Raw genomic sequence first — 14046 nt, 5'->3', positions numbered from 1 at the left:
CAGCCTTATGTGCCTCTCATCTCTCAACACAGCAGGAGCCAACTAAACAACACATTATCCATCCAGTACTGTGTGCAACAACAGGCCTCCTCCCAGTGTGCAGGCAGCTGTGGTGACAACCCACAAATTATCCACTTTTACCACACTTATAAAACTGAAAAAAAAAAATGGCAAGAGAAAAACTGAATACTATTTCCGCAAACCTGTGTCTCATAATCACATCAGCGTAGCTTTAAAATCACATGGAACAACACACAAGGAGAAACAAAGTGTTTTATCTTTTTATAGGAACATATGACTGAAGGTTTAGTCAGTGTATGAAAGATCTTTTGGTATCAGGGTATCATCAGTTTGTTTTGGGTTTGCTTTCAGTGTTCATTGAACCTGATTACACATCAGGTTCAATGAACACACTCAGCTGTGACAGTCAATGGTGCAATACATGTCAACCAGATGGTAATTTTTTATTCTGTTATTTTTAGTATTGCAAAATTATGCATTTTTGATATGCTGATGAAAAGGTGGTGCAGCATCGTCAATAGTGTTTGTTTGTTTTTTAGCAGCTTTTCAAATGTATCACCCTCCACTACAATCTACACTCACCGATGTCTTTATCAGAAAAAATGTTGCTAATCTTGGGTTGGAAGCCAGTTTTACCTTCAGAACTTTCTGATTCTTTGTTCCACTGATTATGGTGTGAGAGATTTTGGTTCATATTGATATGATAGCATCACACAGTTGTTGCAGATGTCAGCTGCACATCCATGATGCATCCCAAAGGTGATTTAATGGACTGAGGTCCACTGACTGTGAGCACATTGTCATGTAAAATATATGTAAATGAAATAAAATAAAACAACTTTGATTTGATCTTTTTTTTTTACATGTTTTTTTTATCTTGCTGAAAGCAACCATTAGATGATTGGTACACTGTGATCACTAAGGGATGGACATGGTCAGCAGAAATACTCGGGTAAGTTGTTGGCATTGAAACAATGCTCAACTTGTACGAAACAGCCCAAAGTGTGCCAAAAATATCTCACACACCATTACACCACCATCAAGAGCCTGAATCACTGACACAAGGCAGGATGGATTCATGCTTTCGTGTTATTTATTCCTAAGTTCTGACTCTATCTCTGAGTGTTGCAGCAGAAATCAAATCGTCAGACCAGCCAATGTTTTTCCAGTTTTCTGTTTTCCTGTTTTGATGAGCCCACACAAATGAACCTAAATGAACCTAACCTTGCTTCCTTGTCCTTAGCTAACATGAATAGCTCCCAGTGTGCTCTGTCTGCTGCTGTAGCCTATCTGTTTCAAGGTTCAATATGTTGTGCAATCAAAGATGCTCTTCTGCAAACCTTGGTGGTAACAAGTGGTTATTTAAGTTATTGTTGTCTTCCCATCAGCCTGTAGTAGTCTGGTCATTCACCTCTGACCTCTGGTAACAAGAATGCATTTTCACCCACAGAACTGTCACTGGTTGGATAATTTCCCTTTTTTGGGTCATTCTCTGTAAACCCTAGTGATGATTATGTGGGGAAAATCTCAGTAGATCAGCAGTTTCTGAAATACTCAGTGGAACCTGTCTGACACTACAAATCATGCCACATTTAAAACCACTTAAATACCCTTTATTCTCCATTCTGGTGCTTAGTTTGAACTACAGCAATTCATCCTTACCATGTCTACACATCTAAGTGCAGTGAGTTGTTGCCATGGGATTAGTTATTATTATTAGTTATTGGCTTTACCAAGAAGTTGGAGAGTTCCTAACATAGTGATGGCAGGCATACATTACAGATTAGGGTAGATTTATCAGTGTGCTGCTAACTATTGCAGCTTAGTTGAAAGTACAGTGCATTTTTATGTTGATGGCAATATAGCCTCTGTTACACAGAGAACACAGGAAGTCTACAAGCCACATATATATACTGCAGGGCATCAGAGTTTGATTATTTTATGGCCATTGAAAGGGAACTGTGGGAATGAGAGAGAGTACCAGTGAAAGCTCTTTAGCCTAACCTCCAGCAGTGAAGATGAAGTAATAGGCAACACTGAAACAGACTGAGGATAGTTCCAAGAGGAAGAAAAGAACCATTCATTTAAACAATTCATACTAAAAGTATAGATTGTTTAACTTAAGTAAAAAATTATATAAATAACAATCTAATTTTTTTATTTATTTACTTTACATTCCTCTCTGGGTTCACCGGTCTTTATTTTTCCTCGTGCAGCCGACTGTAAGCAGGAACCCTGATGACCATGGTATTGTCAGAGAGTTAGGGTGTTTGTGATTTGACTTCCCTGCTGATAGACATCGCAGTTCTGCCCACATCATGGACAGAGCAGCCAATAGCATGAAGAATGTAAACCAAACGCCTGTGTGGAAAAAAAACCCAATGGGAGTGAAGCTGTTTTGCTGCCCTGCCTCTGCCTGTCGCTGAATAGCACTGTTGTGCGTGCACATGTGACTACAGAAGGCGCTTACTGGTATTTAAAAATCATCGATCGGGTGCTGAAGTGGACAGCTCCTCATGCAGATAAAACAAACCAAAACAACAATGGCTCGCGTTGCTCCTCGCGGACGCTGAATGGCGAACCTAACTTGTCCGGCAGCGCATTTTCTTTGAACATTTATTTTAAGCTGCTGAAGAGAAAAGGCGCCGAGCTCTCTACGCAAACGGTTAGGCGGATGTTGTGACACCTGTGGCTGAATCGGGATCGCAATTTCATAAAAGGGTGGTTGGATTGTTTCACGTTCGCATCCGTCCTGCAGGAGACGGGCTGCGGAGCCGTATGATCTCGTGTTGGAAAACACAAAGGTAATCTAAAGCCTTTTAGGCTACGGGGCATTACTTTCTAAGCCCCTCTCTATATATGCTTGCACAGGAAGGAGCATGGATAGAGAGGAATTTTCTCTCACCAGCGCGTTGAGTGGATTTAGAGAGCGGCTGGTGAGCTCCCGTGGAAACTAAACCGAGGTCAGTGGCTAAAGCATTGTTCGAATAAGCGCGCTGTTTAGAGCTCCCCCTTTTTAATCATTTCATATTTTCTAAGAAGGATATAGATTTTTTTTTATCAGTCATGGGGAAAGAGGAATGCAAAACAATGCTGGACGCTTTGAACAAAGTGACCGCCTGCTACAGGCATTTGGTCATCGCTCTTGGGAGCACTTCGGACTCGCAAAACCTGCGAGAGGAGCTGAAGAAGACCCGCAAAAAGGCCCAGGAGCTGGCGGTGGCCAACAGGACTAAACTGACTTCTTTGCTCAAAGATAAGACCATCAGCAAAGAGGATCGGGCCGAGTACGAGCGCCTGTGGGTGCTGTTCTCTAGTTGCATGGAGCTTCTTGAGGTGGACATGAAAAGGTCCTTAGAGATAGCACAGGATTTCCCCCTCAAGGTGCCCACAAGACACCTCATCCAGACAGGGATGACCGGCAGCACCACCACGGTGGCGGCCCGGGCCATGAGCGTGCAGAATATGAAGTACGAGGCGGACAGCAATATCGACACGGCAGACCTCAGAGACCTACAGGCCGAGATCACCCAGGTGAGCCAGATGATGGAAGAAATGGAGATGAAGGTGCAGGTGGCGCCGTGGGCCGTGGAGGCGAAGCAGGAGGCAGGCGCTGAGCTCAAGTCCAACATGAGTGTAGGGAATTCCTCAGTGGGTGTCATCTCGATCTGCGAAGAAGAGCCCAAAGAAGAAGAAGGTGGCGGAGGGAGCAGGGAGACTGGTTTTGCGTCAATCTGCGCGGTGATTGGATTCTTTGTCATCGTTATAGTCGCCTTGGTTCTAGGCTATTTAGTCGTCAATATGTGAACTGTCTAACCAAAAGCCCACCCTGATGGACATCCTGTGAAGCTGCCCAGGGAGCGGTAAGACTCTGCAGGCCCATAAGAAAGAGAAACAGCGTCTTTTTGGGCTTGAAAAATAATGTGGACACAGAAAAGTTATTAAGCTTTCCTTGATTTGTGAATGTATTTGGCAGAGACGAGAAATTGCACTAGATAAGCTAAAATGTACTATATAGCCAAAGTGTGAAAATAATGGGAGTGAGGTAGAAAAAGTATGTTTGGGGGGGAGGGCCAGTGGACCATTTATTTTTGGAAGAGGGTGGGAAAAAAGGTCATAAAATTACGTGACAGACTCTAGCCATCAGGATGATATAAACAACACGTAATCCAAGTGGATTAGTGGAAAAGCTCAAGCAGAAATGTAGCCTACGGTTAACTATTCTCATGATGTTCTGTGGATTGATGCTTTGCATCCAGAAAAGTTAAATCTGCTCAAACAAACAGGGGGGCATCTAAAAAACGGTTGTCTTATTGAAACTATAGTGGAAGCCAGCACAGTTAATCTCTGCTCGTCAAACCACACTGGTCGGATGTTATCAAATCTGCACTCTTCTACACTCCTTTCAGCACCGTTTTAATGCGTCATAATAATCTGTATAGCCAGATTGCAATAGGCCTGCATCTTACTTTACCGCATCAAATCACAATGTGCTTGATGAGAGCCTTGGGACCGAAGAGATGTTCACAGTCTTTTAATAACGCACCCATTCACTGTAAGCCTGCTCATGTTCCTTTTCAGGGTTTTCTTGCACAGTGTTGAATGTACATTGCAACATGAATAGAAGGTTTGTATATACTGCTGTTTCAGAAAATGTACATACGATCAAGTATATTTATTATAATAAAACTTCGAAACACACTTGAAAATGTGCTTGCAGTTTGATAGGTGCTTTACAAACATGACCAGGCATGCTTGTAAGGTCACTTTGTCTGAAGGTGTGGTAAGTTGTGTACCAGTCCGGGCCTAGTTTGTAATCACTGCAAACCTAAGCTAGAGATCTATACTGGGGCTGGGTATCGTCACTGATTTCTAGAATCGATTCAATTCCGATTCACAAGGTCCCGAATCGATTCGATTTAATTCGATTCGATTCAATTCAATTCAATTTGAATCTGGGAAATTGTAACAGTCAGAAATATTATAATTAAGATCAGTACATTTACATATTTTTGTATCTATAAAAAGGAAGCTGACACACGCAAGACTTTATCAAAGGCGTGAGCATCACAGCAGATGCCTTTGTGTCAAAGTAGCTGAGGATAAAACACAGAAAAACATTTTATAAAAATATTCTGCAGTACATCAAAAATGAAAGAAAACCATTAATCAACACATGAACATTACCTCTGAAGTTACAGCGGTTTTATTAGAGACATGGCTAAGCGTTTTGCATAATTTAAAAAGTTTAAATTTGTTCAGTATTGTACGGCAGAAATTAGGTTTTCTTTTCAGAAGTATATATATTAAAAAAAAAAACGTCGGCTGACAGCGCTGTAAACAACGGTAGACTTGTGCGTAACAAGCAAGCGAATAATGCAGAAAATAGATTTTTAGATGGGAAACTGTTCTTGAAGTACAGAGAGAGAGGGAGAGAGAGGGAGAGCTGTGCATCGTGGTCCAAGCAAAACAGTAAAAGTAAGAGTGAATCCATGACGATGTTTATGTGAAGCGTAGTTTGGATCTTCTTTTGCTGCTGGTTCGGTCAATATTGTTTGGAGAGAGATAAAACTAACAGCTTTAGAATCAGGCATAAAGGGCGTGAACACAAAGCGCGGACACGCCGACAGATCAGAATCAGCGAGCTGTCGGCTTTCAGCCCCGACCGTGAGAAAGGCGACATCTAACTGATTCTGATCCGCGGGTTGTGCTGTGTGTTTAAGTGTTTGTGCAGAATCCGTGTTCCTGCTCTCATTTATTGTCTTAGCTGTTTGGTGGTTGTTGAAATTTTGTGAGATTTCACCTGAGATTCTGGCATTTCGGGCAAAATAAATTTATATTAAAAAATCGATTCAGGATTTTAATGAATCGATTTTACGTTATCCAAGCCAGAATCTATTTTAATCGATAAATCGATTATAAAAACCCACCCCTAATCTATACATCTAACACACATAGAGATGTTTTAAGAAGGGAATTAACCACTTAACCACCTTAGGTTTAAAATAGTACTTAATTTAAATGGAAAGTAGACTATGCTTAAATCCCTAATAGTTTTACATCTAAGAGCCTTTAAGGGTATTCCTGGACTGGCATCCAGTTGAACTGGAAGCAGTCAGAGTCAAAGTTTCCACCCATGTGGTTGTTAGTTAAGGGTAGATGCACACTAAGACAGTTTTCTTTAGCCCAACATGAATATAAATGCAAGTTAGTTATTAATTTGCAGAACAGAAACGAGTGCTGCTCCAGAAATATTTTCAAGTCACATGCTTTAGTACATTGGGCTAAAAACAAAAACCTTAACATATAGAGAGATAATGCATCTAATGCTTGTCAAACCACCCTAAAATTCATAAAATAGAATTATGCAAAGGATTGAAAACATCTTCCACTTTTTTTAACTCCACAAAAGTTTGACAAAAAATGTAAAAAGTCAAAAAGACAAAAGTGCACTTAAAAAAAAAAGATAGCAAAATTGTTGGTATAAGCATGCATGTAGATATTTTCAGAAATGTATATGTGGGTAAAAAATAATAATGGTCATTGAAACTTTGTCATAATCTGGGTTTGAAATCACAGTAACTTGTACTTTGATACCTCCAGGCTAAAATATCCAGGTATCACAAAACTTCATTTCTTACATAGCCATAATGTCTATGTAAGTGAAATAGAAAACCAGATTTATGCACAAACTCATTGCATTTTTGTGTCAGAGTGTTTGTGTGTTATCATTATTATTCATTTAAAAAAACATGCCACTTCATGTAAGTAGGTGTCTGAGTTTCTTTCCCCAACAGGCCACCGTGTTCATCCTGTGAGTTTCCTCATCTTCATTGCAAGTTGGTTAACTTATGTTCACTAAACGCTCATTGATTTCATAAGTGAAACAACAAACAGTCATGGAAGTAATGACTCTGGTCATCAGTCAAATCAGAAGGAGGTCCATTTAGATTGACAAAAGAGCCAATTTAACTAAAAACAATAATTCAAGATAAATATTTACACTTGTATCATTAAAATAACAGTTTGATGCAAATTCTAATGAAAAGACTGTTTAAATGCTGGCACCTGAAAAGCTGCACATCACATGAGCCCTGAAAGGACCCTAATGATCAGCTTCTTCACTATTAAGGAGGTCCTCTTGTACTAATTGTATATGGTAAGTGGACCCATGGCATTTGAAGTCAATTGAGTCTTAGGCTGAATGTAGTTATCTCACATGTTTAAATGCAATTACAGTACATCCACATTCCTGTTCGAAGCAGAGGCTCCTTCCTTTACATATATATATATATATATGTGTGTGTATATATATATGAACTATATGTAAAACATTGTAAAGGTATTCAAGTTTCAGATTCATTTCCTGTTTCCAGGAAATGAATCTCTCTCTCTTCTCCACCTCTCAATACAGAAATTCTGTGGAGAAACATTTAAAAAAGAAACTAGTATAATAGAGTAAACAAAGTAGATAAAATGCAAGATATTTAATCTTCTAACAAAAAAGCTGAAAGCATTCTTTGGCAAGACTTCGATGTGTGAAAATCAGTGGCATGCTCTACTCACATCTGATTCACAGTAGGCTTTCTGACATCTTGTTAATCGTTGCTGTCATTTCACAGAGGCACTATGCTCTTCTAACAGTGAGTCACGGACCTTGAATCTCTCGAAACTTATGACAGATTTACATTGTCATCCGGAAATCTAAAAATATAAAAGCGATTAATTAAACATGAGGATGAGAGGGAGGAGATTTAAGTAGAGAATGAGATGAAGCATCCTCAAATGCTGCCCTTTAAAATTTGTTCCACTCACTTCCAGAGGAAGAGGAGCATTTATGCAACATGCAACTCAGAGACTGTTTCATGTGTCTTTTAAATTGCTTTTTAAAAAATTTCAGTTATGCAAGATGTTCCTGAAAATAGCCACAGCATCAAATATTTAGAGTGCTCCATCACTCACCTTTACAGGTGAGTAAATCAGGTTTCTCAACAGCTGTTTGGAGGTATTTTATTTTAACATATGCACAACAAAACCATGTATTTGCTTAATTCGCTCGCTTGGAAACAAGCACACTAAGCAGACTGGTTCACAAAGAGGTGAGCTACACACTTGGCAGACACAGACCACTGCATCATCACTTCATCTGGACTTAGATGGTGGGTTTTCAAGGCTGTGAGTTGCCATAGAAACCCTTAACATACTCCGCAAACAGCACAGAAGGTTCAGCAGCGTTATTTCAACTCACCCGCTTTCTGCCACCACCATCCTACACACACGGCACTCTGAAGCAGTAAGAGATGAGGTGTGAGGACAGGGGAGGGCAAAAGGGGACAGAAGCTCTGCATCTTTTATCAAGCTGACAGGTAAAATATGTCAGAAAGATGAAAACCAGACTGAGGGCTGCTGACTCGCTTCAGTGTGTGTCTTCATTTTTTTTTTCTGGGAGAAATGTTTTCGTCAGATCAGAGTGACATTAAAGTACTTTTTCTGATGAACACAGGTGACATTATGACAGCATATTTGGATCTATCTCTTGTGCTGGTTCAGCCTCTTCCCACTTGTTCTAGTCGTCTCAGCAGTCCAGCAGACGGTGGTCTGTCACATTTAAAGTGCACTTTGTGTTTTTGAGAGCCGATACCAAAAACAGTTATGAAAAAAAAATCCTGTCTTAAAATACTGTACTGGAGAAATGTGTGAGACAAGGCTATGGGTACGTTGAGCCACCACCAGTTTTCCGGCCCGAAAAACAGGTGGTTTTTCGGTTCTTTCTTACTACAGAAGAAAGAACATTATAAATAAAGTTGTAATATACTTTATTTACATTTTACATTTTGAGTGTGAATTAGTGAAAGTGTACCTCTGAATTGCACCTTTTCTAAAAAGGTGACTGGTGCATAATGTACTGGAACTCTCGGGGTGAATTCAACCATTGGCCTCTTTTATCTGAAATTAATTTTGTATCTGTACAAAGCTTGTTATGTCAAATATACAGTTAAGTGAACACTGAAAGCTAAAAGAAAAAAATCTTTGGATGCTCATGTTCCACAAGAAACAAAATTTGTCATGTCTTGGATTTCATGACAAATCATATCCAGACTTTTACTTTAAAACCTGGTTAATATGAACTGTTTTCTCAGATAGTTTAACAAACTACCTCACACCACCCTCATGGAGCCTGTGTCTGGCTGTTTGATAAGAAAAACATGCATGAGTAGCCCTTTTGAAGTCTATTTGAAAGAGCAGAACAAACACTTCCAGAGCTCTGGTAGTGTTTCTTTCTCATACAAACAAGCAGATACTAATCCTGCTGCTGGATTGATGCTCTTCCACACTTTTGATGGTGATAGTTGGGAGATACAGGAAACATTTTTTAGACAGTATAAACAGGTATGCCATCCTGGAGGAGCTGGGCTACCTGTGCAAAAGGAATGTGCTTCAGGTACTGTTTCATGCTGCCAGTATTGACAAGAATGGTACTGAAAAATTACAGCAAAGGAGAGGAAGCACTGCATGTGTTATCACGTTGATTTGCACCAAAATGGATGAAACTGATTTACAGCAGTCTATGTTCCCTACAATATGCCTGAAACTTACCTGACTTTGTGTTATACTGTGATGATTGAACTGAATTGAGAGCCTTAATTTTAATAGGACAAACCATTTGGCTCATTACTTATGTCCATCACAAATAATCATAAGATATAGCACAAAAAGGCAGGTTAAAGCAGCGTTATTGAAAGGTTAATATGAATAATGATCAAATATGCGCAATAATAAATTCATTTATACTGGCAAAAATCCTGCGTGGCCCATTTTGCACAAAGTATTTCTCACAGGGCTTCAATTTGTCCTGAAGGACACTGTTCTGGAAAACTTCTACTTATGCATCCTCCACACAAGGACAACCATGAACACACACAAGACACTTGTGTTTTTCAGCAGCCTTTATGTTTAAATTAATCAGATTTAACAAATTTCATTAACAGCATTGCTGTAATCAACCTATATTTCCAGTAATAAGCACAACTGATCAAACACAGCCTTCAGCTTTCACTACAACTGCGACAAAGTTTGAGGATACTCTGGTCCTCTGTATAGTCATGAAGAACATGTCTTTGGATTGCAATAACTATATATACATTTTTATTGGAACAAAAATCTGACCTCTTAATGCATCTGTGTCTGTGCAGGCAGGTCCGTGCAAATAAAAAGTTGTCTAATCTTTAAACTGCATATACAATTTTTGAAGTTGCTTTTTGTCCTGACGTAAAAACTAACTACACACTGTAAAAACAGACACGATTACTGCCATTATTTAAATGAGCTGTCTGGCAGGTCCTGCAAAGTTTGGCCTGAGCTGAAGACTGAATGTTCTTTCTCTTCTGTCCATGTTTGTCTTCTTCTTCTCTTCCAGCTTCATGTACTAGGAATTTCTACCCAAAACAAGCCAATCTGAAACACATTAACTCTCAAAGTGCTGCAAAATTTCTCATTTAAATTAACATAATAAAATATACAGTGATGAGAGCAACATGACTGAGACCGATATAAAAATATGACTGTAAATTTGCCTGGTTTTGTGACTTTTTATTTCATAGGCACAGGAGGACAAGGATCACAGGGTTGTCAAAGCTGACTTTTTGAGTCATGTGACACTGCTGAATGTGCAACAGGGAGGACGTGCTTGTATTTTGGAGTGATGGTGAACTGTACCCTTAAAGTGTATGGATCTGATATGACAATACGGTGGAGCGGGGAAGCATCCTGATGATCCTTTGATTGAGGGGCTGTGTTTTTTGCAGCTTCAGAGTCTCTTGGGCTGTCCACTGGATAAAGTTTATCACCTGGATGAGTAAGTAGTCCAAGAGAGAGAGAGGAAAGATTAAACATAGATAGGTGTAAATCATTAAATGATAATGATAAAATCTGCACCTGGCAGCAGCGATATATGATGTTCATCATTTGATACAACAACGGGCATCCACTGCTCGCAGCCCACTGTGGCACGCTGGCTGGCGAAGTTGTGGAGATCATTTAGTAGAGGGAAGTGGCACAGGCGGCTGAGTTCATAGAACTGTGGAGGCGCAATCCACAACTCCTGTGCCTGGTAGCTCTGCAAGATCTCTGAGGGTGTGGACCACTGAAACACACAGATGGGGTTAGTGTTTTAGAACTGCAACACTGTGATCTTACCTTTGATTTGGTACACAATATCAATCAGCTGGTACAAAGACACGCGAAAGAGCTAGTGTTATTTACCCACTGAAACTAATTTTACCACATTTTCTGTGTAATTTCAGCTGCAAAACCCCATTTTTGAATTACTCACGCTGACTTATCCTTGTGTAACCAGTGGCCCCTGGAAGATTTTAATGATTGGTAGAGGAATTGTATAAAGAAGTTCAGTGTCAGGTGATATCAGTTCTTATCTTGGGAGGTCAGAGAAGATGCTAGCTTCACAGTGTGATTTTCTGAGATCACACTTTTTTTTATGAGGAACATTATTTAAGAGGCAAGTTGACTGCACTGGGAAAATTTAAAAAGGAGCAAGTATCGAACCACTTCTTAGGTCTATGACATTTTCCAACTGTGCTTCTTTAAAAAAAACAAAAACGAACTCTGTGTCGTAAAACAGAAATCATGATTGTCAAGAAACTGATTCACAAGGCGGTAAGCATCACTATCAAGAATTTGGAGGTGTTTCCGTTAGTGAGGGACAGGAGGTCACTGAACAAACTGCTCTCCACCACAGACAATCTCACCCACTCCACTCCGCACTACTGAGGCAGCAGAGCTCCTTCAGACTGATTCAAACACACTGCCATAAAGAATGATTGTGGAAATCAATCCTATATTTCTCTATAAAACTGTACAATAAGGTTTTGTTCTGTCACAGGTGAACATACCTGTCAGGAATAAGATCTAAAACACACATTTTTGTATTATACCCTTTCATGTTTACTTTTATTAATTTTTTTGTAAATGCAATTTACACTATTCTCTTGCATTCGCTTCAGTTTTACTCTTTGTTTGTTATCATTGTAGTCTATGTAAATTTTTGCACTATTTAACAGTATAATTCCCTTACTGTGCACCTGTGGCACTTATACATTCATTTGGTTGTTTATTTACTGCAGACTGTGCTGTTTTTATTCCTTATCCCACTGCTGTAACACAATCATTTCCTTTCTGGGATCAATAAAGTATTTAGCAGTGATTACTGAAAGGTCTTAATTTTGTTCTCCGAATTCATTTCCTGTTACATTTGGAGCATTTCTTTGCTTTACTTTGTCCCCTGGCATTGCATGGGCTGTGGACAAAAAGATCTGCAGGTCTGTCTAATAAGAATAAATTGACATCTCTTGTTTTCTGTAAGCTATAAGCAAAAGGTCGATAGAGGCTGTGTCCTACCACACCAGGCAAGACCCTCGGTGCAAGTTGTGCAAAGATGCTCCTGAGATGACCACATAACAGCAGCGTGCAAGATGCTAGCAGGCAGGGGATACATGGAACCCTATAACCAAGTGCCTGGCATAGTATACAGGGACATCTGTGCTGAGTATGGCTATACTATATCTTTGCTAAATAATATGGCCATACCAAGAGATAGAAAAATCAGAAAGGAGCCACCCCTCAGTGGCTGTAGCTCAGGAGTCAGTTGCTCTACCAGATCCCAGATTTTAGTTGGGATACTGTTGGATTATATGACTGACCCCCTTTTTAATGAATTGGTAAGCAGGTTTTGATGGTCACGTGTGCGTTTCATGCGTCTATAAAGAATATAAATTAATCTGGCTGGATATATGTAATCACCTGAAAACGCTCAATTTCCTTATCATCTTGTAGCGTATGCGGAATCTCCTGCAAGCAGCAGATGAAGAAAGCTGTGTCAAATCTCGTCGTCCCATATCGGCCTGCTGGAGTCAGCCAGTTGCTCCACTCATGTAAAGCCCAGATGTTAGGCAACACTTGCAGCTCTCTACACATCCTGATAAAGTTGGAGGGGTTCTGGTTAACCAGAGCCCTCCACTTGGTGAGCTCACTGCTGCACAGATCATTCACCCCGTAGCGCTCAATGTAACCAAAGTCCTTTATGCTTTTTAACATTTTTTTCTCCTCTGTTTTGGGAGCAACCAGAAGTACGCCAGATTCCTCAAATGTTTCCCTCAACGCGCAGATCCGGAGGGCGACTTCTCCCGGGATGGGAGAGCCTAGTTTCAGTCGGTCTGTAGCAAAGATTGGAGGTCTGGTCTCCAGAGGCTGTTTGACACTTCTTAACCCGAAAGTCAGGGAGTTAGTGAAAGATCTGAAAATGTCCAGCCACTCACTGGAAAAATCCGATGCGTCCACCACTCCCCCAGGAAACACATAAGCATTGGGCATGAATCCGCTTTTACCGCTTCTTTTAAGCAGCAAAACGTCGTAATCAAAGAGGGACCTGTGGGGCAGATGTGACTGTCCAGAGTCGCTTTCCCCTGTCAGCGGTGCTCTCGGGGTGAAACCACGCCCGCGTCCTGCGGCTAAAATCAGAGTGGCCGCCTCTTTCCAGTGCTTCAGTGTCGTGTTCATCCTAAACCAGCAGCGGTTTCATTCAGTCTAAAAAGTTTCAGCCTCTGACCTCTGTACTTTCACCGTCAGCTGGCTGGTAGCTTTGTTTTGGTGGAAGTCACATGATTCGGGGAACTGGGGACAGAAGCCGTTATCGCCATCTACAGGCTGGAAGATCAACAATAACACGATCCTTAAATACAATTTATAACAGTTTTTCAGCATCTATCTATCTATCTATCTATCTATCTATCTATCTATCTATCTATCTATCTATCTATCTATCTATCTATCTATCTATCTATCTATCTATCTATCTATCTATCTATCTATCTATCTATCTCAGTTATAATGATGTGTCGTGGTTACTTTGCTGTAAAACTAAAAAAAAGTCTTTTAATTAAAGGCAGCTAAATTGCAAAATGTAACATGATTTTAAATAGAAGTACATTATGTAATTACAATATTTAATGT

General features: G+C 40.1%; 2 protein-coding genes across 2 annotated transcripts; one reads left to right on the top strand and one right to left on the bottom strand.

The window, feature by feature from the left end:
* Positions 1-2456: 2456 nt before the first annotated feature.
* On the top strand, positions 2457-4709 carry LOC146678436 (regulator of G protein signaling 9-binding protein). The gene has a single exon (XM_085410976.1). The coding sequence runs from the start codon at positions 3088-3090 to the stop codon at positions 3826-3828; it is 741 nt and encodes a 246-aa protein (XP_085267102.1). The 5' UTR covers positions 2457-3087; the 3' UTR covers positions 3829-4709.
* Positions 4710-9950: 5241 nt separating this feature from the next.
* Positions 9951-13702, bottom strand: nudt19 (nudix (nucleoside diphosphate linked moiety X)-type motif 19). Its single transcript, XM_085391500.1, has 3 exons — positions 12838-13702; positions 10957-11164; positions 9951-10868 (listed from the first exon to the last, which is right to left on the bottom strand). The coding sequence occupies exons 1-3, from the start codon at positions 13591-13593 to the stop codon at positions 10651-10653; spliced, it is 1182 nt and encodes a 393-aa protein (XP_085247626.1). The 5' UTR covers positions 13594-13702; the 3' UTR covers positions 9951-10650.
* Positions 13703-14046: the final 344 nt, after the last annotated feature.

The sequence above is a fragment of the Rhamphochromis longiceps genome, linkage group LG1 (genome assembly GCF_057381845.1).
Source record: "Rhamphochromis longiceps isolate RC_006_pf linkage group LG1, R_longiceps_female_GT1.1, whole genome shotgun sequence".
NCBI classification, from domain to species: domain Eukaryota; kingdom Metazoa; phylum Chordata; class Actinopteri; order Cichliformes; family Cichlidae; genus Rhamphochromis; species Rhamphochromis longiceps.
The sequence above is the reverse complement of the archived record's forward strand: the minus strand, read 5'-3'. Positions and strand labels throughout refer to the sequence as shown.

Bases quoted from the DNA above. Each gene is read 5' to 3' on its own strand.
- LOC146678436 (XM_085410976.1), top strand. From the start codon at position 3,088: ATGGGGAAAGAGGAATGCAAAACAATGCTGGACGCTTTGAACAAAGTG.
- nudt19 (XM_085391500.1), bottom strand. From the start codon at position 13,593: ATGAACACGACACTGAAGCACTGGAAAGAGGCGGCCACTCTGATTTTA. The intron at 11,165-12,837 runs GTGATTACATAT...TGTGTGTTTCAG, and splicing joins AGGAAATTGAGCGTTTTCAG to TGGTCCACACCCTCAGAGAT. The intron at 10,869-10,956 runs GTGCAGATTTTA...TTACTCATCCAG, and splicing joins TCATATATCGCTGCTGCCAG to GTGATAAACTTTATCCAGTG.